The 27,353-nt window shown below is 44.6% G+C and overlaps 1 protein-coding gene and 1 long non-coding RNA gene across 5 annotated transcripts in view; both read right to left on the bottom strand.

Moving 5' to 3' along the window:
• The window catches only part of CSF3R (colony stimulating factor 3 receptor), a 31,194-nt gene extending 21,780 nt beyond the window's left edge, over positions 1–9,414 (bottom strand). The window contains exons 1-4 of one of the 4 annotated variants that reach the window (XM_081923045.1): positions 9,296–9,414; positions 8,372–8,462; positions 3,114–3,224; positions 2,015–2,317 (exon numbers count right to left, since the gene is read on the bottom strand). In XM_081923045.1, coding sequence (XP_081779171.1) covers positions 2,015–2,317; positions 3,114–3,198 — 388 coding nt within the window. In that variant the 5' untranslated portion in view covers positions 3,199–3,224; positions 8,372–8,462; positions 9,296–9,414. Of the gene's footprint in view, positions 1–2,014; positions 2,318–3,113; positions 3,225–5,006; positions 5,208–8,371; positions 8,898–9,295 lie in introns of those variants that run through there. The other 3 variants (XM_081923044.1, XM_081923047.1, XM_081923046.1) reach the window with 3 other exon arrangements.
• A 6,488-nt stretch (positions 9,415–15,902) lies between these two features.
• Positions 15,903–21,910, bottom strand: LOC309376603. The gene is made up of 2 exons (XR_014171250.1): positions 21,683–21,910; positions 15,903–16,135 (listed from the first exon to the last, which is right to left on the bottom strand). It is a non-coding gene; the product is annotated as an uncharacterized lncRNA (long non-coding RNA).
• Between the last annotated feature and the right edge of the window lie 5,443 nt (positions 21,911–27,353).

Below are 27,353 nucleotides of genomic sequence, written 5' to 3'. Positions count from 1 at the left end.
AATATTCATTCTGGTTCTGTCAGAAAGCAATTGTCATCCAGGGCAGATCAGTTAGGGACCCTAGTAATTTCTCCCTTCACCTGAAGAATACAGCTTGGCTCATTTACTAAAATCCTCTGGAACTATCTGCTTGGGATATGCTGCAGTCTCATTTGCAATGGTTTCCACAAGAAGAATATGGTTGCTTTCCAGAGTTTTGACTAGAGAGATGGTAGAGTGGATCACATCACAGTAGACCCTTTGCTAACTTTACAGGCTACCAGTCAGGCTCAGCCCAAGATCTTTTGCTGCCTGAGGCAAAGGGGCCTGATCCACATGTTGAAGCTGACCTGACAGGCAGCCAAGTCTTCCTTCAACACTAGCAATGGGACAATGCCTGCCACCTCACCTGTGGACAGCAAACTGTGGGGGCACATACCACTTTAATCTCCAATGCCTCACCGCCACTGTCCACTCACCAGGGTTTGCCACCTCACTCTGCCTCTTGGTAGGGCCGGGCTTGTTACCAATTGGCTTCTGGGTTCAATTAAAGGTGCTGGTTTTGCCTTTTTAAATGTTAAATACTCTGGGACTAGAATAGCTCAAGAAATGTCCCTACCTCCTGACAATGAACACTTAGTTCTACTTCAAAAGACTCACCACCAGAGAAGACACAGGCTCTTTGGGGGGTTGTGCTGCTCCTAATCTAGGGTCAGCTTCCTAAGAGAGGTACTATTGGCCCCCATTGCTTCTTTTTAAATAATTTTTGTTAAATTTTCTGTTTTACAATTTAAAGTAAAGTAAAGGGTAAAGGGACCCCTGACCGTTAGGTCCAGTCGTGGCCGACTCTGGGGTTGCGGCTCTCATCTCGCTTTATTGGCCGAGGGAGCTGGTGTACAGCTTCCGGGTCATGTGGCCAGCAGGACTAAGCCGCTTCTGGCGAACCAGAGCAGCGCACAGAAACGCTGCTTACCTTCCCGCCGGAGTGGTACCTATTTATCTACTTGCACTTTGACGTGCTTTTGAACTGCTAGGTTGGCAGGAGCAGGGACTGAGCAACAGGAGCTCACCCCATCGCGGGGATTTGAACCGTCGACTTTCTGATTGGCAAGTCCTAGGCTTTGTGGTTTAACCCACAGCGCCACCCGCGTCCCTATGACAATGTAAAGTACCGGTACTCATTTTTACATCCTTAAGATATCAATGACTTCTCTTTCCATGGTTCATTCTACATATCATAAATCCCTGCATATTTTACAAAAACTAAACCATTCAGTATTCCATTATTACATCCATCAAAACTTAATTACACTGTTGAATTTATCTTAATGTTGCTAGCGTTTTCAGCTGTACACAGTTATTTCCCATAAATTCAATAAACGTTTTCCAATTTTCTCTAAACATATGTTCTTCTTGTTTGCTTATTCTACATGTTAAGTCTGCAAGCTGCGCATATTCTGTCAACTTAAGTTGCCATTCTTTTTTGGTTGGGACCTCACTTGTTTTCCATTTTTGGGCTAGCAGAACATGGGCCGCAGGAGTGGCATACATAAACAACCTTTTATGACACCTGGGAATTTAAGTCTGAATTATTCCCAACAGGAAGGATTCTGGGTTTTTTTGGGGGGAAAGTACTTTTACACATTTTTTCCAATTTATTATGGATCATTTCCCAACACTCTTTTACCCTTCTACAAGCCCACCACATATGAAAGAACGTTCCCTCTACGTCTTTGCATCTCCAGCACATCTGATTCAGTCCTATACATCTTAGCAAGCCTACTTGGAGCTAAATACCATCTGTAAATCATTTTCAAGTAGTTCTCCTTTTAATGCAGAGGTTTTACCCCAGCGGACTTTTCTGGGATTCCCTTGTTAACGAGGATTTCTTTGTGCTGTTGGTTTTTGGAAGTTTTGCACCGATCATGATTTTACTGCTTTTATCCTTGATTCTTTTGTTAAAATGAATGCCCACGTAAATCAAACATGCCTCTTGCCCCATGTCCCTTACTCTGCAGCACCAGGGTGCACTTACATCCTGCACGAATCTGGATGACCTTCATCATCTGTGGCTTCTGTTTCCTCTTTACATAGCAGCTCAGAGTGGTCACAGTCTCATTGATGGGCCCGATGGTGATGTTGGAGACCTCTGACCCATTGTGTAAACTGTACTGGGTCCCTGTCAGGAACTCTTCGTCCAGTTTCCACATCATCTGGATTTCTTCATCGTCTCGGATGAGGCAGGAGCTTCTCCAGATGGTGCAAGAAGCTCTTGCTGTGGATCCCAAGAGAACCACTGGGGAGTCTGTGGTGATGCTGCTGCAGGCCAAGGATCCTGCTGGGCAAGGAGAGAAAGACTTATTGATTTATCCCATCTGTATCCCACCTTTCCTCCAAGGAATCTCAAGACAGCTTACGTAGTTCTCCTCCTCCCTGGTTTATCCTCACAACAACCCCGTGAGGTAGGTTAGGCTGAGAGTGGCAGTGACCAGCACAAGGTCACCAGGAAAGATTCATGGCCGAATGGGGACTGGGACCCTGATCTCCCAGGTCCTAGTCTGACGCTCTAACCACTATGCAACGCATAGGCTTGGGAGAGCAACATGGCTCTCACCAAACCTCAGGGAAGGAGGCCTCACAAATCCACCTGTTGCTGCAGCTGTGGCAAAATGCACTACTACAGCTGTTTGTGGTTGGTGGCACAGGCAATTGTGAATACTTTGACACAGCTGTTTATTCTATACTGTTAAGTATGATGATGAATTCTATTTAAGTACCCCTTTTACGACTTCCTTGGAAAGTGGTGGACTCTCTTGCCTTGGAGGTTTTTAATGAGAGGTTGGATTATATATTTACGTGTGATTCCTGCATTACAGGAACTTGGGGTCCCTTCCAACTCTACAATTTTATAATTCTGCGCTTATGCAGTATATTGTTTATTATATTGCTGTGTTGTCAAGCAGCCTGTGGCCTTTAAAAAAAAGTTAAACTTTTTTTTGTACCTTGCTGTAAGAAAAAATCTATGATTCTATTAAAGGAAAAAAAAAAGAAAGAAAAAGGAATCAGCTGCACATCACCTGTTGTTCAATTATGCCCCAGATTGGCCCCATCTAGACAGCAGAATGGCAACCTACCTCCTGGGAGCAGAAAGAAGCAGGCAGAGCATCCCAGAAGCAGCATCATTTGCCCCCTGGACCAGGGCTTCTTAGGACTTGCCATGGTGTTGCTCAGGGTTCTGGCATCACCTGGAATCCAGAGAGAAACACTTTCAGGCACTTAGAAATTCGAAATCCCTTCATGACACTATGGCGGGGGAGGGGGGTGTTTTCACCTCACGGGATTGGCAATAAATGCTGCCAGTCCTAAACCTAGGTGGGATTTACCTTGGAGGAAGGGGACACATCTAATAAGAAGGTGCGCAGTTAGAATTTCACCACCTTTTGCATTGCACAAAGAGAATTATCCTGAGGAATTAGCACCTGCTAGGCAATGTTCTGGGCTGCTCTGCGCCCTCTGCATTCGGTTTCAGGCATGCCAAAAATATCCATGACCTGGCTTCAGAAGTTCTGTGTCCCATCTTTGGGACACAGGAAGAACAGAAGACGCAGAGGCTGTGAGGAGACAATGCAGTTGCAAAGTTTTGTTAATCCTTAAGATTGACATAAGCAGTGTGACATTTATCCAACCGTGTTAGAAAAGTTGTTGTTTCTGTGTGCTAGCAAGTCTCATGATCAATAGTTTACAATTAAAGAGAGCCAGATATAGCCAAACAGGTTTCTGTGTATGTGTCGTTAGGGAAGTGTATTGAAAAGTCCTGGATGAACAAATTAATAACAAGAAGGCATATGAACACCCCACAAGCAAATAAATATAGATGCAGTTCTCTAGCCAATGTGTATAAAAATACATATTTTAGGAGAAAACTTCAAAATTTTCACTTCTCCAGATTTTGTGAAGCAGTTCTTCCACTGGCCAATGTTTACCAAAATGCATTTATTAGGGGAAAGTGTGCAAAAAGATGCCTGCATTAGTGAAAACAGCATAAGTTTGCATTATTTTTGGAGAAAGTCTTGCAAATGTGTAAATTAGTCAAGACTACATACAAAAATGTGCATATCAGGATAAATTTGCACTAAAATGCTGACAGAGGGTTGTAACCAATGTCAGTTCTACCCTGAGTAGAGCCTTTGAAATTTATGAACGTGGGTGCATTGATTTCAGTGGGTCTCTTCTGAGTAGGACTCAGGGCTTATCCACGCTTTCTTTAGTCCATCTTTTTTAAAAACAACAATAACAGCAGCAGCAGCAGCAACATAAAATCAGAATGGACCATGATGATAATCTAGTCCAATGCAGGAATCTTCTTTCCAGAATTGTCAGAAGGTCAATCAAACAATAAAAACCTCTTACTATTTGGAGATTGGGGTGGCATGTAACAACAGGGATTGCAGCTAATGTATTTTTAATTTTAATGTATTTTTAATCTTTGTTGAAAGCCGCTCAGAGTGGCTGGGAAAACCCAATCAGATGGGTGGGGTATAGATAATAAATTCTTCTTCTTCTTCTTCTTCTTCTTCTTCTTCTTCTTCTTCTTCTTCTTCTTCTTCTTCTTCTTCTTCTTCTTCTTCTTCTTTGTACACAGCCTTATTTTGGATGCTATCCAATTAATCTCTGCTAGAGCTGCCCCCAGATAGCTGTACTATACAACAAGCAGGATACAGTTTGAGCAGCAGAAACTGTTATTATTGATTCAAATGAATGGTGGTCTGAAGTATAATAAAGTGTCTTTCTAGTCCTGCAATGACCAGGCAGGTGAATTTTTAACCACCTCAAAATAAATGCGCCACAGAGAGTTTTCGCAAAGATAAAGCCAAAGTACTTAAGTGGGCAACACTGTACAATTATACAACTGCTTATGCTGTGTATGCCTTTTGATGCACACCACCAATTTAGTCAATATAATGAGCAAATTAACCTCCCTGATTGCCATAAGTTCCAGATTTGGAAAATAATAATCTCACACCTACTTGGGGGAATGAAACAGGAGCCACACCATCTGCAGAAATCGAGCTGTGTGCGCGGAAAGGGAGAAGAGAGCTCCTGAACGATGTCATTTATGTAGCGATTAAGTAAGAGTGGGGCTAAAACGCAGCCTTGTTTTACGCCACCCTTGATATCAATACTGAATCTGAAAGGCAGTTTGCAAGTCCGGTTCAGGTGTCGGCATCAGCACCAGAGCAGAGCTGTTGTGTAAGAAGGGGCAGGTGTTGATTCGCTGTTGGTCAACTGAATCAAAGGCAGGTGTTACATAACCAATGCAACACACACACACACCTTCCTGGTGGGGAGCTAATGTTCTTCACTACCCTTTTTGCTTTCTTTTGGAGATTGCCTCTAGTTTACATTCATATCTGCACCACACATTTATAGCACCTTCATACCACTTTAACAGTCAAGAATCCTGGGAAATGCCATTTATTAAGGGTGCTAAGAGTTGTTAGGGGACCCCTTACCATAGCTGTCGACTTTTCCCTTTTCTTATGAGGAATCCTATTCGGAATAAGGGAATTTCCCTTTAAAAAAGGGAAACGTTGACAGCTATGCCCCTTACAGAGGTACAATTCCCAGCCCCATTAAATACTTCCGCTCTCAGGTTTCTTTGAGGATGGGGAAAGTAATGACTGTGAAAGTAGTATAAGTGTGCTATAAATGTATGGCATGGATGTGACCTTTGTCTCTCAATCCCAGGTGTGGGAGGGTTGTGTCTGGTTAGGAAGGGAAAGGCACTCTTCACATTCTCAGAGGAATTCGCTGCAGCAGCTGCAGAGCTGAGCCTGGGATGGAAAGCAGGGCACTAATGCCTTTGTTGAAGAAGGCCTTGTAGACTGTTCGACAGTGGAATTTGCTGCCAAGGAGTGTGGTGGAGTCTCCTTCTTTGGAGGTCTTTAAGCAGAGGCTTGACAACCATATGTCAGGAGTGCTCTGATGGTGTTTCCTGCTTGGCAGGTGGTTGGACTCGATGGCCCTTGTGGTCTCTTCCAACTCTATGATTCTATGATTCTATGATTTGTAACCCCCCGTCTGTCAGAGAGAAGGGCTTCTGGGCTAGGCTTCTTCCTGACCTGCTAGTTTACTATATGCAGAATTTTGTGTGTGTGTGGCATTTAATTGTGTGGGTCCCCAATGATGTTTCTGGGGCAGTGAGGGAGGCCAGTCACATGCTCACCTTCTTGGTGAGAACTAAGGGGGGGGGGGAAAGGCTAGACAAAAACAATGAGATGAATCACTGATATTGGGATAGTTCTGAAGGCCCTCCCTGGTGAGCTGACAGGTAAATTAGGGATTGTCATGCTATGCCTCAAGTCTACAACTCTCTGCTCCATTTATCTTTTTTACATTAGTTATAGCAGAAAAACAACTGCTCTGAGCTCCTTACTTCTTTGAGTGGAGAAAGGTTCCAGGCACTGTGCTGCTGGTTTTAATTAGCTTTAGATGATAGAGAGCATCAGGCACTTTGCACAATTTAGTTTATTTGCAGATATGTAGTTTGAACATTTTGGGAGAAAACCAAGGACACTTCTACAACAACCCCACCAATCCTGCATCACATTCTGAGCCTGCTATTGTCAGATCCCCGACACCTGTATCTGTTGACGCTTGTAGCAAAACTAAATTGTGCTGTCATAGAACTCAGAAGAAGAATCTGAAGTGCCCCAAGCTCAGCTGCTGTGATGGGTCCATCAGAATGAATGGCTAGTTCTTCCAGCAACAAATGCATGTCTGAATGCCAAGGATAGGGCACAGGGTTGTGGCAACTTCACAGGCATAAGGCTAGCTCACAGCTAGGGGAGGCTGATGGAAATTTGAATTGTGACTTGGTGCGTGGGTTAGGGCCCTATACTTAGTAGTTCTGTGGGTCGGTAGGCTAGGAGCACCACTCTTAAATAACAAGTCTTGCATACTTCAAAAGAGGCAAAACCCACAGGCTACCACTCATTCTTTAATGCCAGGTCTGATTGGCCTAATTGCTTGGGTACCCCACAACCATGACAAGTAGCTGGTTTCTGGAATGGTGGCTGATGTTGTGAGCAGTCATTGGCTCCCTTCATGGGTGGGTGGCATCTACAGAGGGACAAGTCAGTCAGTTTCGGTTCATCTCAGTGTCTTGTTTTCCCAGTCTTAAGTTCAGTTCTCTAAATTTTCCATGCATCAGCTTGCGATTTGGGTTTTTTTAATACAAAATGTCCTCGTGGAAATACGCCAGCGCTTTAGTGTGAATGTCTCCTAATGTGCACATGGTTTTCCCCAATCTACACATTCTTGCAAAAAAATTCTTATTATAGCATGCATTTCTGTCTGTTATTGCTACTGATATATACATTTCAATGTATTTTATCCCAGAATATGCATTTTTGCACACATTACTTGGCTGGAGAATGACATTGCAAGATTCGGAGAAGTGCCCATTTCAAAGGGCAGCTTCATTTCGTAAAGGGTGAATTAGGGAGCTTTGCCTTTAAGTGAGAACGGAATCAGATTCCTCCCTCATCCCATTGGCAAAATCCTTCACTGGTGGGAATAAGTGATCTGTCCAGGGCATGCCTGCTGCTTTCCTGCCATTTTTGTCTTTCCTAGTTGTGTGTTTTCCTCTTTTTCTTTTCCCGAGCAAGCGCTAGATACAGCACTGGTCTCTCTCTGTTCCCAACATAATGCAAGCGTAGGATTTAACAGCAATCAAACTCCTGTTTGGGGGCAAAGGAGGTACACCCCAACATTTGGTTGGAGGTCCCACTTTTGTTCCCTATTAGCCATGGAGTCTAAATGGAACCTACATGTGCTGGGGCACTCTGCCTTAATGCCAGACAATGGGGACAAAGGGGGAAATGGTCATCCCCTCAAGCCTTACTTGTGGGTGCTGAGGGGTCTGGACTAGACAGTTCTGTGGCTGACCTAGCAAGACCATTCTTCTGATCTGTACCCCACAACCTCATTCTGGAGACGTTTCCATCACAAGCAGAGCTGTCCTGTGTCCCACATATCTGGAGCAGAGTTCCAACTATCTCCCGGTACAATGTTTAGCTCTACATGTCAGCATTACCCAGCACCAAAATGCCAGCCGGCCACTCTTCTTTGGCTGGGCATTCTCACCCACAACAGAGTGAGTGGGAACCCTTCCCCGACTGGCACACACAACTACCACCTAACAGAGGAAGAAGGGGTAAGAATGCCCCATGAGCCCCAGTACATATTTAGAACGACATTCTTTAAGACAGCAGACCCTGGACAGGGCAAAACACAGTCATAATCTGGCGACACAACTGAGCACATGGCCCCATGCATTGAGTGGCAAGCAATTAAAAAATAAAAAATATCTGGGATCCCCAAAACTTACCTCTGCTTATTTTCCACTGACTCTCTGCTCATTCTGGGAAATGGCGATGCTGGAGATTGGAGTGGAATCCCCTGCCAATGTGCTGCGTCCCCTGAATAAGTTTGTAAAGAGAGAGTGGGGGAAACACACAAATTTCTGCTTCCCAGCTCAAGGACTGCCGTTACTCCGCTCCTCTCTCTCGCCCTCTCGGCAAGGTAATTGCAAAATGCTTCTCCAAAGGCGTTATCTGCCCAACAGTGTCTCTCAGGAAGGAAGGAACTGTGTGGCTGGCACACTCACACACACATGCCACGCAGGGCTGGGAGAGGCAGCCCCTGCCTCAACTTCCCCAACCTTCACAGCTTTATAGGGGCTTTGCAATGTGCAGGCGGTGTGGCAATCTCCATCACCTTTGCTGTCAGGCAGAGACAGCTCAGAAACTGTCAGAGCAGAGACAGCTGCATGGGTGATCTTCGGGAGGTGGGGGGGGGGCAGAAAGGTGTGACTGGGCCTGACTGTGCAGCCCAGCAAGATCTATTAGGATTTAGACTAGTGGCCCCCAAACTTTTTTGGGCCACCGTCCTCTTGGTTCCATAAACTCATCCCCAGTGCCCCTTACCATTCGCTGTTAAAAAACATAATTTATAATAGTTTGCATGACCCACAAAGGAAGATAACAGCACAATAAAATTCAAAGCAGTCACAATTAATTGCACATTTATTCAAAATCCAATTAAAACCATTTTGTTTAATTCAGTCAACAGATCCAGTGATAGTCTGATAGTCATTTACACCTCCAGGAGTGCCCCCCAGATAATCCCACAGCCCCCAAGGGGGAGGTACTGCCCGCTGACCCTGCTCTGTTAGCAAGGGGGATCAGGAGTATATAAAATAAAATAAAACTGAAGTGTGCAGATGATTATGAAAAATGGTCAAGAGACTCACTTGATAAAATTGATTCGGAATTGTGTGTTGGGCTCCCTGCAAGCTCTCCTTAGCCTCAGAGCTGTTGTTGTGCTGCCCCAGAAAGCTCCCAAATTGCAACTTGCTTGGGGGAAGGAGTCGGCCACAGAATGCTGAACAGCAGGGCAGCTTCTGCCAAAGCAAGAGGTACATCAGTTTGGCATGAAGTACTTCTTAAAGAGCCATGAGACCCAGGAGGGGTGGGGGCGGGTAAGGAAAGTTGGAATGCATTCTAGGTCCCTGTCTTTGGCATCCTTCAGTGCTTGCAACAAGTCAAAGATTAACTTATTTCTATTAAAATGATAGAATCATGGAATTGTAGAGTTGGAAGAGACTCCCAGAGTCATCTAGTCCAACCCCTGCAATGCAGGAATATACAGGTGGCCCATATGGGGATCGAACCCATGACCTTGGCATTATCAGCACCATGCTCGAAGCAGCTGAGCTGAGCAGTAGAAAATAGTATCTAGCCTTCATTACGATATGACAACACCTTACGTCCCTTTAACTAGAGGGATTTCAACCTTATGTGATTGAAGGCTGGCTGGTTGAAAATATGCAAGTTAAGTGCAAACAATCTGGAAAGCTCTTTTTGACTGGCATTTCCCAGCAAGGAAATACATTTTCAGCTCTCTGCCTTGCTGGGGGGGCGGGTGCTCAGCGCATGGGTTCTGGGATGCTCCCTTGAGATTTTGCAGGGCCATCCAAGTTCCTGCAAAATCTCACATGAGCATCCCTAGGCTTCCAGAGCAAGCACATTGAGAAGGCCATGCCACCCACCCCTGCAAGGGGGGGGGGGAGCTTAAAAGCTAAAAAATTGTACCTGCTCAAAGTTCAGATCCAAGGATGCTCCAGTGGTCAGAATGGAGGGAATTTGGAGCTTGGTAGGTTCTACATGCATGGGCTTTGGAAGCTTCACTGTCACTATTTCTGTGTGGGTTTCAATCACATGCTGGCAAATTCTTGTTGTACAATTAAAGCTAATTTGGTGCTCTTGGGCAGCCAACTTGCTCCCCTGCTCCCAAAAATAAAAATAAAATAAAACCCCCCTGAAGTTTTTGTCATACGGAAAGTGACAGGAAAATGCACTGGGAAGTGTGGGATACTAAATGCTTGATGAGACGTTGTATAACCTCCCCACAAACAAATCAGAATTTAGTTTTATAAATTAGCCAGTGTTGTTTAACCTGCTACATATGTTGTACAAAAAAGGGGACAAAATTCTCAATAAATAAACAGGTTGCCTGAAAGTAAACCCAGTTGCCTCCCTTCCATGTTTTTTAATTTTTTAAATTGATTTATTAAATTGTAATACTGCTGTCGGGGCAGATCTCACGAGAGTTCACAGAACACCCCCCCACACACAAAGTACATAATAAAAACAAGAGCAAAGATGAAACAAATCAATAACCCTCTCTCCCACAAGGATGTGAGGATGAAGTAGACTAATTCATGGAGGAAAAGTCTATTGATAGCTACTAGCCATGATGATTATATGATATGACTCCATTGTTTGAGGAAGTAAATGCCTCTGAATGCCAGATGCTGGAAACCACAGGAGGAGAGAGGGCTCTTGTGCTTAAATCCTGTTTGCAGGTTTCCCATTGGGGCATCTGGTTGGCCACTGCGAGAACAGAGTGCTGGGCTGGATGGGCCATTGGCCTGATCCTGCAGGCTCTTCTATTGTTCTTCAAAACTTGGAATTGCCTGAACAGATCATATTGTTGGGGATCGATTTGACCAAAGTACTATATTTCAGGAGTGTTTTGATGACATATGTGGAGATATCCACACTTGGAAGGTGGAAGTGGGAGAACGGCTTCCAGGTGTGTAGACTCTCTTCCCAGCTTTAGAAGGGATACTTGGATGGTGAGGGGTGGGGTTGGAAGGGAGGGGGGCTTGAGTTTTCTTCTCCACTGATAGCTCCACACCTCTCATCTGAAATGGGCTCAGGTCTTGCCAGCTTGCACTCCTTTTCAGGGCTCCACAAAGAGGCAACTGAGCTCTATGTTTACTTCATTGGAGTGGAGTGTGATTGTGAAAAACAGGCAAATTGCACAATTCCACATCACTTTTTTGACACATTAGGATGGTGTCACTTCCTGCACGAAGGAGTTGTTTGTTACGGAATGATGTCCTGTCATGTGCCTACTGAAGGCAGAGAATATTTCCACTAGGTTGGGCTTCTGGAAGCTAGTCCTCATGGTTATCTTCACCACACCTGCTTGCAGAGCTGATTCCCACTCCCTGCTTTGCAAGCTGATATTTCTTCTTTTATTGCCTGTTTATGAAAAAACAACTTATCTCATGCCACTATGTTGGAGAACTTGTGGCCATAAGGGCACTTTTCCCCATACGTGGGGGGCAGGGAGAGGGTGTGAAAAACTAACATCTTATTGGTGATCTATATTTGCGGATCTCTCCACAATAACAAACCAAACCTTCACTCCTGATCCAGTCTTGGCACTCCTAGTCACTGAAAGTGAGTTAACCTCCCCCTTTTGTGCACAAAGAGTTGGTAGTGCTGCTGTTAGCTGCAGACTGAACTGAGATTGCTAAGCCATGGAAAGTGTCTCAGATTCCACCCATATAAAACAAGGAGTTGCTTGCTTTGCTGCCGCCTGCAGCCAGATTCAAAATCTCCCAATGCTGGGAGTCTGCATGGCGTCCCTATTGGTTTGAGAAGGTGCAGGACATGGCCTTCTCTGAACGTTTAACCCAACAGAGGAGGGTTCTAAGAGGGGTTCGGGAACGAGACCATTTTGAGGATGCATGGTTTCCGATTAGATGCTTTATAAATGCAACAAGTGCACTGACAGCTTAGGCCCCCAACAACAAGTGGCGCTGTGTGGCTGCCTTATTGATACGTTACTCTGACTTCTAAAATGTCCCTTCATAGAATCATAGCATCATATAATCATAGGGCTGGAAGGGATCCCAAGGATCATCTATGCAATGCAGGAAACACAGCTAAAGAATCCAACCTCTGTTTAAAAAACCCTGGTGAATAAGAATCTACCTTTGTAGCATCCAAGACTTCCCCCCAGCATCTATTGTTTTATTATGATGCAACTGTAAGCCTTCTGTTCATTCCAACTGAAACTATGTGCTCCACACAGTCTTTGTTTCTTTATTGTTTGTCTCATTTGTACACTGTAGTTTTTAAAAACTCAATCAACGTGTCAAAGGAAAGCAAAAGAAAAGGGATTCCAGAAGTCTCCTACCTGTTCGTCTTGTGAAAGGTGGCTTAAGAAAGTGTGGGATATTGCGTCGTCCACTTAACCCATCCACAGAGGCTGCTGAAGGGGTAATGAAACATGGCCCCTTCAGTGTTACATGGCTCCCTTTCATATGTTTCATCAGCAAGAATCGTGCACTGCAAACCCTCCACCTCCAGCAACACATGCCTCAATGTGGTGAGGCTGCCTGGTTGCGATTTCCTGCTTCTACAGCTGTATTAGACACTCTGGTTATTGGTCCCTTCCTTTGACTAAAATGTGCAAAATCAAGTCTGGATCTGCCTACTTGCATTACCATAATTTGTAACACAGTTGCTGGTTGTTTTCTACATGGTTTATTTCATTTTTATAATGCTACAGTTGTACCTTGGAAGACACATGGAATCCATTCCAGAAGTCCATTTCAATTCCAAAACACTAGAAAACCAAAGTGCGGCTTCTGATTTTCAGCTTCTGCAGCCAATCAGAAGCCGCGGAAGCCCCGTCGTATGTTCAGCTTCCAAAAATAGTTCACAAACCAGAACAGCCACTTCTGGGTTTGTGCCGTTCGGGAGCCAAAACATTCAAGAACTAAGGTATGACTGTATTTCTGAGAAAATGTAATAAACCTTAAAAAAGAAAGCAGCAAACTTATATCCCACCGTTTGTTGCGAGACCCCAGGGTAGGTAACAACAAGGACAAAGATAAAGCAAAATATTAAAATGCCACATTGCAGACACTAATCTGCCAATTTTCTACACAACAGCCTAATGTATTTATTATTTATCTCATTGCATTTATAGCTCACCTTTTTCTCCTAGGCACTTAAGGTGGTGTACATGGCTCTCATCCCTCCTCATTTAATCCCCACAACAACCTAGGGAGGTAGGTTAGGCTGAGAGGCAGTGACTGGCCCAAGGTGGGGATTTGAACCCTGGTCTCCCAGGTCTCAGTTCAGTGCTCTAACCACTACTCCACACTGCATCTCAATGCATTGTTACACACCACCCTAACCTGCATGTGGTGAGAGACTCTGGGAGTTCCATGTGCTTTTCCCAGGCTTCATTTACTTTGGAATGTGGGTCAATGGAGGCTGTGGTATCTTCAGGATATGTGGTTTTATTTACATATATATACAACCTGAGCTTAGGATGGAAGGGCTGGGGTTCACGCAGGAGACAAGAGGATGCATGACTCACCAGGCAGGTCTTACGGCGGCATTTGCTGAGGACAGTCTGATCCCCAAGCAAGTGCTAGTTAACAAGATAAACCAACCGGCATAGAGTTAAAACACCGCTGCTCAAGGAAACACAATCAATTGGGAAGTGTCAGAAAGCCAGAAAATAGAGGACAATCAAATTATCCCCGACTGAGTTGCTTCTGCTGAAGGGATGGAACATGTTTCTCTACTGATTTCCAGGCATAAAATAGCCAGGTGTACCTGATGCTCAAAGGAGTAAACGTTGCTTTGTAACTCCAAAGGTTTGAACAATTCCACACTTGAGGTTTAATCAAGATTTATATTTACGGTGAAAAAGCAAAAAGTAAAAGTTCACGCCAACCAGCACTTATTGTAATCACCCTTCAGAAGAAGCTGGACTGCCCTCAATCCCCCCTAAGTGCATTTTGCTCTAATCTAGCAACAATATTGCTACAGAAATCAGTGAGCTTATGTTAATGAAAGTTCAGAAGTTGCTTGACTGCCTCCCCAAACCCCCAAATGTATTCTGCTCTGATCCAGCAAGCTCAGCAGCCAGGCTGGCGACTGTAATAACAATATTGCTATATAGCACTGGTGAAAATGAGGATGATGAAGTCAGGCACTGAGTGAGTCTGCTTACATAGGCCAAATGGTCCTCTGAGAGGATGTTCCACTTGCCTTTGGGGCACCACATGAGATCATGGAACTGGAAAACCACTTTTTCCGGGGCAAGATCTCGGCCCCAAATCACGTGACAGCAAGGCACTCAAAATGGCCGCCATGGTCTCATAAGAAAAAATGGGATGTCCCAGGTTTTCCAGGGCAATTGATGGGTATGCTAAACCCAAGAAATGAATGAATGTCTGAATATAGCTAATATTTGGGACACTGAAGGGATAAATACAGGCTGCAGCAGTTTTCCTGAACTGTGCCTACGGAAATTCCTGGGTTTAGGTTGTGCAAATTTGTCTGGCTGGGGTGGTTGAATGTAGGCCATTATGAAATGATGGTCAGGTACCCATAACACCAAAGAAGTTGCGCAGGTTAGTACCAAACAGATGTTGCCAAGGCGATGAGTGTCTGAGAGGTGATTGAAAAGGAGTGTTGTTTTGCAGGAGGGCTGGGTTTTTGGTGAAGGATGTGTTGGGAGGGAGAAGGAGAACAAACCCAGACTTCCATGAGCTGCTGGGCAGGGCAAAACCATCTTGGCTCTGGCTAGAGGAGACTGCACTGAGAGACTAGCAGCCATGTCTGACAGCTGCTTTAAACCTCAGCTGCTGAACTATGAGAGGGGCAAGGAGAGACACTATTGGGGTATAATGTTCTGCACCCCATCCTTGGAAGACTTTAGGCATATATAGGTGTAAAATAAACCATATATCTTAAAGTGCTACAGACTCCACTGTGCCCTGAATTCGCAATGGAAACACGACCCTGAACACGACCTGGAACTCCCAGAATCTTGCACGACTCGCGGAGATTGGGATGCCATGTAACAAAAAGCAAACCCCTGGAAGATAACTCCATCCTGTCTCTCAAGGCTGATCATTCAACTGAATTTGTCAGCATCGTGCTCCCTTTATACATTTTAATTGAATCAGCACGTCTCTTGCTCACAAAGGATTTAAGGGTACTCCAAGGGCTGCATGGGAGACTTTGGGCTTGAAAGGAACTGCTTTTAAACAAATTGAAGTTGGAGGAGCAGATGTTTTTTAGCAACTCTGGTTCTGGAACACCCTTATTTCATTTATAATCCACCCAAAGGATCCTCAAAATTATAACAAGAAGACCATTAAACGTATAATAAAACTATGGCTGGGTGTCAAGGGCATTGTCCCCTCTGTGATTTCCAGCAACTGGAAACACTGAACCCAAAGCATGATATAACAAACAAGCGAAACCAACAGGAAACAAGCAACTCCAGAGCAAGGGCAGGTCTCACGTATGCCAGTTGCCCAAAGCTGATCCTCCTATTCTCCACTGGATGTTCAAGATCCCAGATAGCCATTTTTAAGCTGTCAATTTCACTCTGCTGCTCTGGGCTAAATTCATGACTACGTTCGCCATCTTCACTCTTTCCTTAATTTTTGTTGAAGCAGACTCTGTTTTGGGACTACCCACAGGCATTCAACTGTCAGGGAGCCAGCCAGCAATAAATCACACGCAGTATGTGATGTTAACTCTTTATTAGCAGAAACCAGGTCAGCTCAGGAAAGCCAGGCCTAATGAGCACAACAACACTTCTCAGTAGGTCTTGCTCCTATGAAGTCATTGTGGAGGCTGAAGATCCCCGCCTTCCCACAGCTGCCTAAATCTCCTCCTCCTGTGGGTCCCTCCCATGCAATCTGGAACTCTGCTGACACAGCTGTCTCTGCTCCACCCTCTTCAGACCTCTTCTCATCCTGGAAGATCAGTGGGGAGGGGATATATCAGAAAACTAATATTAAGATCTTAGTTGGGAGTCTTCCCAGGATTTTCTTGGCAGCTGAACCTGGGATCTTCTGCATGCAAAGTGTGATGCTCCTACCACGAGCTTCTTTGACTTAGTCCCACAAAAGCAATAAAACAACAAAATGGAAAGTTAATCAGTTAAGACCCCCAATGACAGCATTAAAACAGCAGCCACATTAAAAGCGGAAGAGATTGACTATGTTTTCAGCCTCTTTCTGGAAGTCATCAGGAATGTGGCCAGGGGAACATCTTTCCAGAGGTAACACTTCTTTTTGCCATCCACCTTAGTTCAAAAAACATGTGTGGGAGTCCTCTGAGAAAGGCAAGTCTTTGTGGGACCTAGTCACTCTATTCTCAAGCCATTTAGGGGCTTTAAAGATTAAGGCCAGCAAACTGGTGGCCCACATCATTTTTAAAGAGCTAACAAAACTATGTTCTGTAACGCTTGAATCAGTTTCCTTTCACTTTCTTTAGAATGAAGATCAGTGGGGACTGTGGTGTCTTTGTAATATTGGTTTTATTTACACATCTATTCATATGGAGCATATCTTCCTCCCCCATTAGGTTTCTAGGAGGGAACATAGAAAGCCACAGCTTTCTATTGACTCAGCACAGAGAGCAAGACAGGTTTCTGAGCCTTCCATGCCCCAGATCCAGACCAAGGCTGGCCTAGGCCTATTGTTCTGTCATAGTCACCAATGATGTCACCTTCAGTTCAGGGAAGGAGGGGGAGCCTGCGTTCCGGAAGTGAATGTTGTTGGAGTTTTAAAATCTAAACCAGGCATATCTTCAGAATCTGTCATGAATGAAATAGTTGGGGAAAAACAAATGGAATCTGAAGTGTAAACAGAGCAACATTGGGGTGCGAATGAACAACAATTTGAATGCCGCTTTTTTGTTTGAGTTAAGAAACCTAGGATATTCTGACAAGGGATCATAATATATCCCATATACGTAGCAAATGTTAAATGATGAAACACAGTAATGTGCATGAATTTCACTGGAATGAGATTCTTTCAAATGCAAACAGGCAGCAGCTGTTCCATTCCTGACACATTAAAACCAACTGCATTTGCAAACCACATGGACCAAGCATTCCAACGCAACATCTGGAAGGATTTTCTAAGAGTAAGAGCTATTCAGCAATGGAACAAACCCCCTCAAAATGTGATGGACTTGGAGGTTTTTAAATGGAGGTTGGATGGCCGTCTGTCAGGGATTCTTTAGCTAAGATTCTTGCATTGCAGGGGCTTGGAGTAGATGACCCTTTGGGTCTCTTCCAACTCTACAGTTCTATGATTATATTCAAAGATTAGCTCCCGCCATCTTTCCTCTTATAGCTTTCTATCACCATCCAACAACACAAGAGACGACTCTTTTCCAACAACACAAGAGACGACCCTACACATGGACATCACCAGATGGGCAGCATCGAAATCAGATTGATTATATTCTCTGCAGCCAAAGATGGAGAAGCTCTATACAGTCAGCAAAAACAAGACCTGGAGCTGACTGTGGCTCAGATCATCAGCTTCTTATAGCAAAATTCAAGCTTAAACTGAAGAAAGTAGGAAAAACCACTGGGCCGGTAAGATACAATCTAAGTCAAATCCCTTATGAATACACAGTGGAAGTGAGGAACAGGTTTAAGGATTTAGATTTGGTGGACAGAGTGCCTGAAGAAGTATGGATGGAGGCTCGTAACATTATACAGGAGGCAGCAACGAAAACCATCCCAATGAAAAGGAAATGCAAGAAAGCAAAGTGGCTGTCCAATGAGGCCTTACAAATAGCGGGGGAGAGAAGGCAAGCAAAATGTGAGGGAGATGGTGAAAGATACAGGAAATTGAATGCAGATTTCCAAAGAATTGCAAGGAGAGACAAGAAGACCTTCTTAAACGAGCAATGCAAAGAAATAGAGGAAAGCAATAGAATGGGAAGAACCAGAGATCTGTTCAAGAAAATTGGAGATATGAAAGGAACATTTCGTACAAAGATTTCCATAATAAAGGACAAAAGTGGAAAGGACCTAACAGACGCAGAAGACATCAAGAAGAGGTGGCAAGAATACACAGAGGAATTATACCAGAAAGAAATGGATGTCCCGTATACCCCAGGTAGTGTGGTTGCTGACCTTGAGCCAGACATCCTGGAGAGTGAAGTCAAATGGGCCTTAGAAAGCACTGCAAATAACAAGGCCAGTGGAAGTGACGGTATTCCAGCTGAACTATTTAAAATTTTAAAAGATGATGCTGTTAAGGTGCTACACTCAATATGCCAGCAAGTTTGGAAAACTCAGCAGTGGCCAGAAGATTGGAGAAGATCAGTCTACATCCCAATCCCAAAGAAGGGCAGTGCCAAAGAATGCTCCAACTACCGCACAATTGCACTCATTTCACACGCTAGCAAGGTTATGCTTAAAATTCTACAAGGAAGGCTCAAGCAGTATGTGGACCGAGAACTCCCAGAAGTGCAAGCTGGATTTAGAAGAGGCAGAGGAACCAGAGACCAAATTGCAAACATGCGCTGGATTATGGAGAAAGCTAGAGAGTTCCAGAAAGACATCTACTTCTGCTTCATTGACTATGCAAAAGCCTTTGACTGTGTCGACCACGGCAAACTATGGCAAGTTCTTAAAGAAATGGGAGTGCCAGATCACCTCATCTGTCTCCTGAGAAATCTCTATGTGGGACAAGAAGCTACAGTTAGAACTGGATATGGAACAACTGATTGGTTCAAAACTGGGAAAGGAGTACGACAAGGCTGTATTTTGTCTCCCTGCTTTTTTAACTTATATGCAGAATTCATCATGCGAAAGGCCGGGCTGGATGAATCCCTAGCCGGAATTAAGATTGCCGGAAGAAATATCAACAACCTCAGATATGCAGATGACACAACCTTGATGGCAGAAAGTGAGGAGGAAATAAAGAACCTTTTAATGAGGGTGAAAGAGGAGAGCGCAAAATATGGTCTGAAGCTCAACATCAAAAAAACGAAGATCATGGCCACTGGTCCCATCACCTCCTGGCAAATAGAAGGGGAAGAAATGGAGGTAGTGAGAGATTTTACTTTCTTGGGCTCAATGATCACTGCAGATGGTGACAGCAGCCACGAAATTAAAAGACGCCTGCTTCTTGGGAGAAGGGCAATGACAGGCCTAGACAGCATCTTGAGAAGTAGAGACATCACCTTGCCAACAAAGGTTCGTATAGTTAAAGCTATGGTTTTCCCAGTAGTGATGTATGGAAGTGAGAGCTGGACCATAAAGAAGGCTGATCGCCGAAGAATTGATGCTTTTGAATTATGGTGCTGGAGGAGACTCTTGAGAGTCCCATGGACTGCAAGAAGATCAAACCTCACCATACTGAAGGAAATCAATCCTGAGTGCTCACTGGAAGGACAGATTGTGAAGCTGAGGCTCCAGTACTTTGGCCACCTCATGAGAAGAGAAGACTCCCTGGAGAAGACCCTGATGTTGGGAAAGATGGAGGGCACAAGGAGAAGGGGGCGACAGAGGACGAGATGGTTGGATAGTGTTTTCGAGGCTACCAGCATGAGTTTGACCAAACTGCGGGAGGCAGTAGAGGACAGAGGTGCCTGGCGTTCTCTGGTCCATGGGGTCACGAAGAGTCGGACACGACTAAACGACTAAACAACAACAACAAAAGGATACAGACTGGCTGGCTATTCAAGTAAAACACTTTACTTCCAACCCTATAGGGATGTCTCAAGCCATCAGACCACTCAAACCCATAGAACAGCTTCTCCTAAATACTACACATCTAAAAATTACTGTCACACGGTAATCTAGGTTCCTTAAAATCTCTGTAGGAATCAGATTTGATCTGTAATATTGAGCCAAGTGAGTGGCATAAATTTTGGGGAAAACAACCATTTAAGTCTATATCAGCAAGGACAGAAATAAATGCTACGTAGGTCTCAGATGCTATAAAACAAACTCACAAGCAAGCTCACTAGGTTGGAGAGGTTGCTAAGAATTGGGACCTTATTGCCACATGTGGTGGAGCTGCAAGAAGATTCAAGGTTTTCATAGCTTAAGAACAGATGAAGTGGAACAGTTCCCTGTGATCCCAAACTACCATTATTAAACTTGTTTACTGAAGGCTTAAAAGACTTTTTGTTTAAAGAACTATTAATCCTTTTTATGGTGGCTGCTGGACAGGTTTTAGCTCAAAATTGGAAATCAGCTGCTAATTTGATATAGGATGCATGCAATGAGAAGAGTTGCGCTCATAGAAAACTAAGATTTTGCACTCATAGAGTTGCACTCATAGAAAAGCTATCTAAGATTTTGATGACATATGGTACATTCCCCGCCCCCCCCCATGTCAGAAACAACAGGACGAAGACACTGCCACTGACTTTCTGGGGCAATCTGCTTGGAGAATGAACATTACCCAATATTTACAATTGTTCTCAATATTTACACATGATTTGTTAAACACCTGAATTCTATGCAAATTCTATGAATTATATGGGATGACTGGGAAGGAGGGGGAGGGGAAATGGGGGTGCTTTCGAGTTAGACATTTTAACTGTATTTACTACTGAAAATGCATAAATAAAGCATACTTTTCGAAAAACCAAAAACCTGGGATATTGTGGAAGGGAGAATACAGATTAACATCTCTCTGTAAGCTGGTTGAAAGAACAGAACATTATACTCATGACCTTTCTGATGACTGTGTGTGGGATGTTTCTTATTCGGCTCCATCAGAGTAGGAAAGTGAGGCAGGTGAGCTGTGCTGTGCTGGATGATTTCACTGTGTCATCAGCACTACAGACGACACCAGAACCTGCCTTGAATCATAGAATCACATAATTGTAGAGATGGAAGTGACCCCAACGGTCATTTAGTTCATCCCCTGCAATTCAGGTATCACAGCTAAAGAATCCCTGACAGATGGCTATCCAAACTCTGTTTAAAAACCTCCAAGGAAGGAGAGTCCACTGCCTTCCAAGGGAGCCCATTCCAGTGTCAAACAGTTCTTACTGTCCGAAGGTTCTTCCTAATGCTTAGCTATAACCTCCTCTATTGCAATTTGAATCCATTAGTTGTAGTCCTACCCTCCGGAGCAGCAGGGTGACAGCCCTTCAGATATTTGCAGATGGCTATCATATCACCTCTCCATCTTCTCTTCTCCAGGCTAAACATACCCAACTCCCTCAACCATTCAGACAGAGAGTGAACCAGAGAGATGGCCTGTCCAAGCTAAATAACTACCTGCATGGACTAAGGATTATCTTTCATAGTGCTGGGTTGTGGGAATATGGAGAGGGAGAAATATGGTGATTTAACATGCAGTTTCCCCCTAAGTCTCTTTTTAAGGCAGCTGGAAGGAATAGCCAACTGAAAGAATTCAGCCTATTACAAGAGATGGGAAGTAACAATGGGGACTCGCTAAGCTGGGGCACACTTGTTGAGTTTTGCATTGACAGTTACTTTTTAATCTTAGAACAAAGCCCTTGTTATTTACTTCTGCCTTGATTCTTGGACACAGCACTGGCGTAGCTGGAACATCCCTTATTCACCCATCAAGGATCACTGCCTGACTCTCCCCTCTTGCACACATTACACAATCTCTTCTCTGCCTGCTGTGCATTGTATTCATTTACTCTGTAACAGCCTGTCCCATCCTGACTTCCGGAGCACAGTGTCTTAGTAAACTGCCCGTACCGTAACAGTTCCTCTTTCTTGAAAAGAATGTTTGATGTCACAATGGATCTGGCTGTACTTCTAGAATAGCTGCAACTGGAATCTATGCAGCGACTTTGAGCATGACAAGCATTGGATACTAAGGAGTACACATCATTGCATGTCAAATATATATTAAGGATGATATACTATTGCATGCTATGTTAAATACATACTAAGGATTACCTACTATTGCATATTAAATAGCAGGAATGGGAGGGAAGCTGGTGCAAAATTTTGGCTAGATGTTTGCAATTACAAGATCCCCCACTCCCTATGTCTTCCAAAACTGAACTGCTAGATGTTCAGGTGGGGTGGGGTGGGGTAGGCTGAAAATGGAGAGCCAGTGTGGCGTAGTGGTTAGCGTGTTGGACTAGGACCTTGGAGACCAGGGTTCAACTCCCTACTCAGCCATGAAGCTCACTGGGTGACCCAGTCACTGCCTCTCAGCCTAGCCTACCTTGTTGTTGCAGGATTGAGGAGGGGTGGTGGTGGACCATGTATGCCACTTTGGAGAGAAAGGTGGTCTTTGAATGCAATAAATATAAATAAATGAATAGAAGAATGGCAATGAATGTACAAGAACATTTTACAGCATGGGCATTGATGCCAGAACATTGGGACTGTGCCTTGTAAATAGGGGCTGCTTGAGGGTTTGCCTTATGTTCAGTGATATGCCACAGGCAACATGCAGCATTATGTTTGATAGCATAGTATACTGATAACATGTGGACAGAACAATCAAGAGACACCATGGAGATGGTTGATGGTTCATGGAGGGATGTTGGGTGAGAGACTGGGAAATGTTGGTCTCCCAGGGTGAGAGGCTGGGAGAAGTTGCTACTTTCTGTGGGTAGCAAGGGCTAAGAACTACCTTGAAGAAGAAGAAGAAGAAGAAGAAGAAGAAGAAGAAGAAGAAGAAGAAGAGGAGGAGTTTGGATTTGATATCACTCCCCTTCAGGAGTCTCAAAGCGGCTAACATTCTCCTTTCCCTTCCTCCCCCACAACAAACACTCTGTGAGGTAAGTGGGGCTGAGAGACTTCAAAGAAGTGTTACTAGCCCAAGGTCACCCAGCAGCTGTATGTGGAGGAGCGGAGACTCGAACCCGGTTCCCCAGATTACAAGACTACCGCTCTTAACCACTACACCACACTGGGGAGGGAGAAGCAGCCCTGGGCTGGTGGTGGTGGTAGGAGGAGAAGCAGGCTGAGCGCCATAGAGGAGGACCCGCCAGTCAATGAAGGTGCACCGCTGCTGCGTTCTGCTCCTTCCCTTGGCGCCTCCCTGCATTCCTGCATTGCACAAACACACAATATGTGCGTCGTCAGCTCCCCCAATCTTCTGCTCAAGTTGGTGCCTCTGGCTGTACACATAATTCCTGGACATGGGGACCACCCACCCATGCACTTCCATCTTGGGACACCTCCTACTCACAGCACTTCCATCTTATCAGCATTCAGCCTCAGTTCTTAGCCCCCATTACTGCTTCCAGACACCTGTTCAACACCTCCACATCCCCTCCTAATTTGGATGGAATGGAGTTATATATGGCTGCATGTCAGGAGCTGGATTAAAAATCAGTCCAGCTCTTGGATCTCATATCCTCTTATTCCCTTCTGGGCTCCTCAAGCGCTCCTTGTTAATATCAAATAATCCACCAGTGGCTGGGCAGAGATGAGTCACTGCTGTAACCACCCACCTTGGCCTGGAAAGGTGATGCAATTTCTCGCAGCTTGTTACAGGAAAAACAAGCTTCTTTTGTAACTATGGTGACGTGCATCACCCATCTCTGCGGGAAGAAGCTTCGAGGGACCAGCCGGCAGAAAAGTGTCAGACAGAAAACATTGCTTGCTCCTTCCCCTTCCTTGGTCGTGGACCATGGAGACAAACACAGTCTTTTGGAGCAGAGCCAACAAATCAGGGTGAAAAACCAGAAAAAGGGGGGGGGGACCAAATAGGGAGGGGAATGCAATGGAGTGGCTGGGGAAAGGCGAATGGAGGAAGAGACACACAGATTGAAAAAGGGTGGAATGAACCATCTCATAAGAACATAAGCAAAGCCTGCTGGATCAGGCTAGTGGCCCGTCCAGTTCAGCATCCTCTTCTCACAGTGGCCAACCAGATGCCTGTGGGAAACCCACAAGAAGGATCTGAGCACAACAGCCCCTCCCCCCGCAGTTTCCAGCCACTGATTTTCAGAAGCATTGCTGCTTCGCCCGTGGAGGCAGAGCATAGCCACAGGGCTAGTAGCCATTGATCGTCTTCTCCTACATGAATTTGTCCAATAATCTTTTAAAGCCATCCAGGTCTGTCAGTACCTCTTGTGGGAGCAAGTTCCATAGTTTAACTGTGCACTGTCTGAAGAAGTCCTTTCTTTTGTCCTCCCTGAATCTTCAAACATTCAGCTTCATTGGATATCCACAAGTTCTAGTGTTATGAGGGAGAGAGGAAAACCTTTCTCTCTCCACTTTCTTAAAGGTAAAGGTAAAGGGACCCCTGACCATTAGGTCCAGTTGTAGACGACTCTGGGGTTGTGGCGCTCATCTCGCTTTATTGGCCGAGGGAGCCGGCGTGTCATGCCTAACTTTATAAACTTCTACTGTGTCACCTCTTACTTGCATCTTATCTAAGTCACAAAGTCCCATGCACTGCAATCTTTCTTCATAGGGGAATCTCTACATCCCCTCGATCATTCTGGTTGCCCTTTTCTGAATCTTCTCCAATGCTGCAACATCCTTTTCGAGGTGAGGGGACCAGAACAGTACACAGGATTCCAAATGTGTTCATGCCTGAGATGTGTATCACAGCATGATGATAGCAGCAGCTTTATTTTCAACGCTATCCCTAATTATCCATTATCATGGCATTTGCCCTTTTCGAGGCCACTGCACAACCAGTTGACAGCTCACTGATTGTCTGGACAGAGCATTCTGTGATTCACACAGAGAAGTCTCCTCCCACCTGCTCTTTAAAATTTGGGAAAAGTTATTTGGAGATTTGATCTCCGTGTTGAGTCACAGGTATGCAAATGGCGTACAACTCAACCTCCTTTTCCCACCCACCCCCTGTCCCAATAATCTGTGCTTTTCTTGGACAGGTGTATGGAGGCTGTTTGGAAGTGCACAAGGATGAGCAAGCTGAAATTTAAACCAGATGAGATGGGAGGTAATGTGTGCTAGGAAGCTGGCTGATGAGGTTACATACCCCCTGAAGGACTAAGTTCACAGCTTTGGGATGGGGACAAGGAGATGACTTTCACTGACTTGTGCTGCTATGCTAGCTGTGAGCCATAAGCATGACCGTATCCAGAGTTGAACCTGACTTGAATTGAACCTGACTTCAATTGCTCATTCACTAGTGCTAGCCAAGTTCAACTACTGTAATGTGCTTCATGTACGGCTTCTTTTGAAGATGGTTCAGAAACTTCAGTTGGTGCAAAACATGGATGCTCCTCTGTTGATGAGGGCTTGAAACTGGAACACATAATGCCGGTTGTGCACCTGTTGCACTGGCTACTAGAATCCACACAATGTGCTCCAGTGCATTCACAGTCAGGTAACAAGTGGTTTATATTCCCAGATCAATGGAAGATATAGGGCAGATCCCGTTAGACCTTTGCAGGGGGATTTCTGGCTTGGCAGCAAGGAATCAGGCCAGCCCTCCTTTGTTTGTGAAACAAGTAGGATGACGACATAGAGGTGTTTGTTGGCTGGGAAGGCTTAGCTGAGATGCGAGGTTTCTTTTTATCATAAATGCAAGTGGGAACCTCCAAAGAAGAAGTGAGGCTTTCCCATCATTGCAGCAGAGTAAAAGTCTACGTGGCTTCTGGTAGCAAGTCAGATGTGGATGAATCATCTCCCAAGCTTAGTGGGGACACCAATGCCTCACCAGAAACAATGAAATGCATCACAAACAGAGGACAAATATTTGCATAGAACTCACGTATCCTCATTTATATGCATAGGCACAAATTTAGAAATGATTACTGTAATGTACATAGAAATAGAATGCCTCTCACCATAGGGGGACCTGGTGACCCAGGTTCAGTCTATTCACCAGATGCTTACAGGAAACTTCAAGCTCCTTCCCCAGCTCTCCCTTCTCCCTTAAACCGGGCAGCCCTTTGAGGACCTTTCCAAACTGAGCCTGATGGATCAGGCCAATGGCTCATCTAGACCAGCATCTTGTTCTCACAGTGGCCAACCAGATGCCTGTGGGAAACCTCTAAGCCGAACCAAGCACAAGATGACTTTCTGTTTCTGTGGTTTCCCAGCATTGCTGCCTCTGACTGTGGAGGCAGAGCAAAGACACCATGGCTAGTAGCCATGGATAGCCCAACTTGCCTAATCCTTTTCTAAATCCATCCACGTTGGTGGCCGTCACAACCTCCTGTGGGAGTGAGTTCCTAAGTTAAACTGTGTGCTGTGTGAAGAAGTCCTTTCTTTTATCTGTCCCAAATCTTCCAGCTTCATTGGATGTCCATGAGTCCTAGCATTAGGAGAGGAGGAGAAAAAACCTTTCTCTATCCACTTGCACAATAGATTTGTATAATGGTATTATGATACCAGCAGTTATCTTTTCAATTTCTTTTTCACAGTTGCCACACACTGGGTGGGCATCTTCACTGAGCTATCCTCTATGACCTCAAGGTCTCATTCCTGGTCAGTCACCACCTATTCAGACCCCATGAGTTTATATGTGAAATTAAGATTTATTTTGCCCTGACATGCATCACTTGATTACACTGAATTGCTTTTGCCATTTTACCACCCATTTGTTCAGTTTGGAGGGGTCCTATTGGAGCTCTTCACAATCCCTTTTTGTTTTAATGACCCTGGACAAGTCACTACTCACTCCTATTTCTAGATTGTTTAGGAACAAGTTAAAAATCACAGGTCCCAAGACCAATCCTTGATTTTCTACATCCTGCTTCCTGCAACTTAACCAATTCATTGTCCATAGGACCCCTCCCTTTATTCCATGACTGTTAAGCTTACTAAGGAGTCTTTGGTGAGGCACTTTGCTGAAAGTTTTTTCCAAGTCCAAGTATACTATGTCAACTGGATCACCTCTATATGCTTGTTGACACTCTCAAAGAACTCTAAAAGGGTTGAAAGACAGGACTTTTCCTTACAGAAGCCATGCTGGCTTGTCCTTCTATATACTTGGTTATTTTAACTTTAACAATACTTTTCACCAGTTTTCTTGGGACAGATGTTGAGCTAACCAGCCTGTGATTTCCAGCGTCCCCCATGAATCCATCCCTGTGTTCTGGAAAAAATGGGACATCCTGTTTTTTCACATGAGATCATGGTGGTCATTTTGGGTGCCACAATCTCACGCACTCTTGCGCTATGATCTCAGCCCCCCAAAAGTGCTTTTTTGGGGCTGCAATCTCATGGTGTCCCAAAACACACAAGATCACAATCCTGGAAAAAAAACACCAGCTTTT

Source organism: Podarcis melisellensis (assembly GCF_964234715.1).
Source record: "Podarcis melisellensis genome assembly, chromosome: 8".
NCBI lineage: Eukaryota > Metazoa > Chordata > Lepidosauria > Squamata > Lacertidae > Podarcis > Podarcis melisellensis.
Note: the sequence above shows the minus strand (reverse complement) of the source record. Positions and strands in the feature narration are given on the sequence as shown.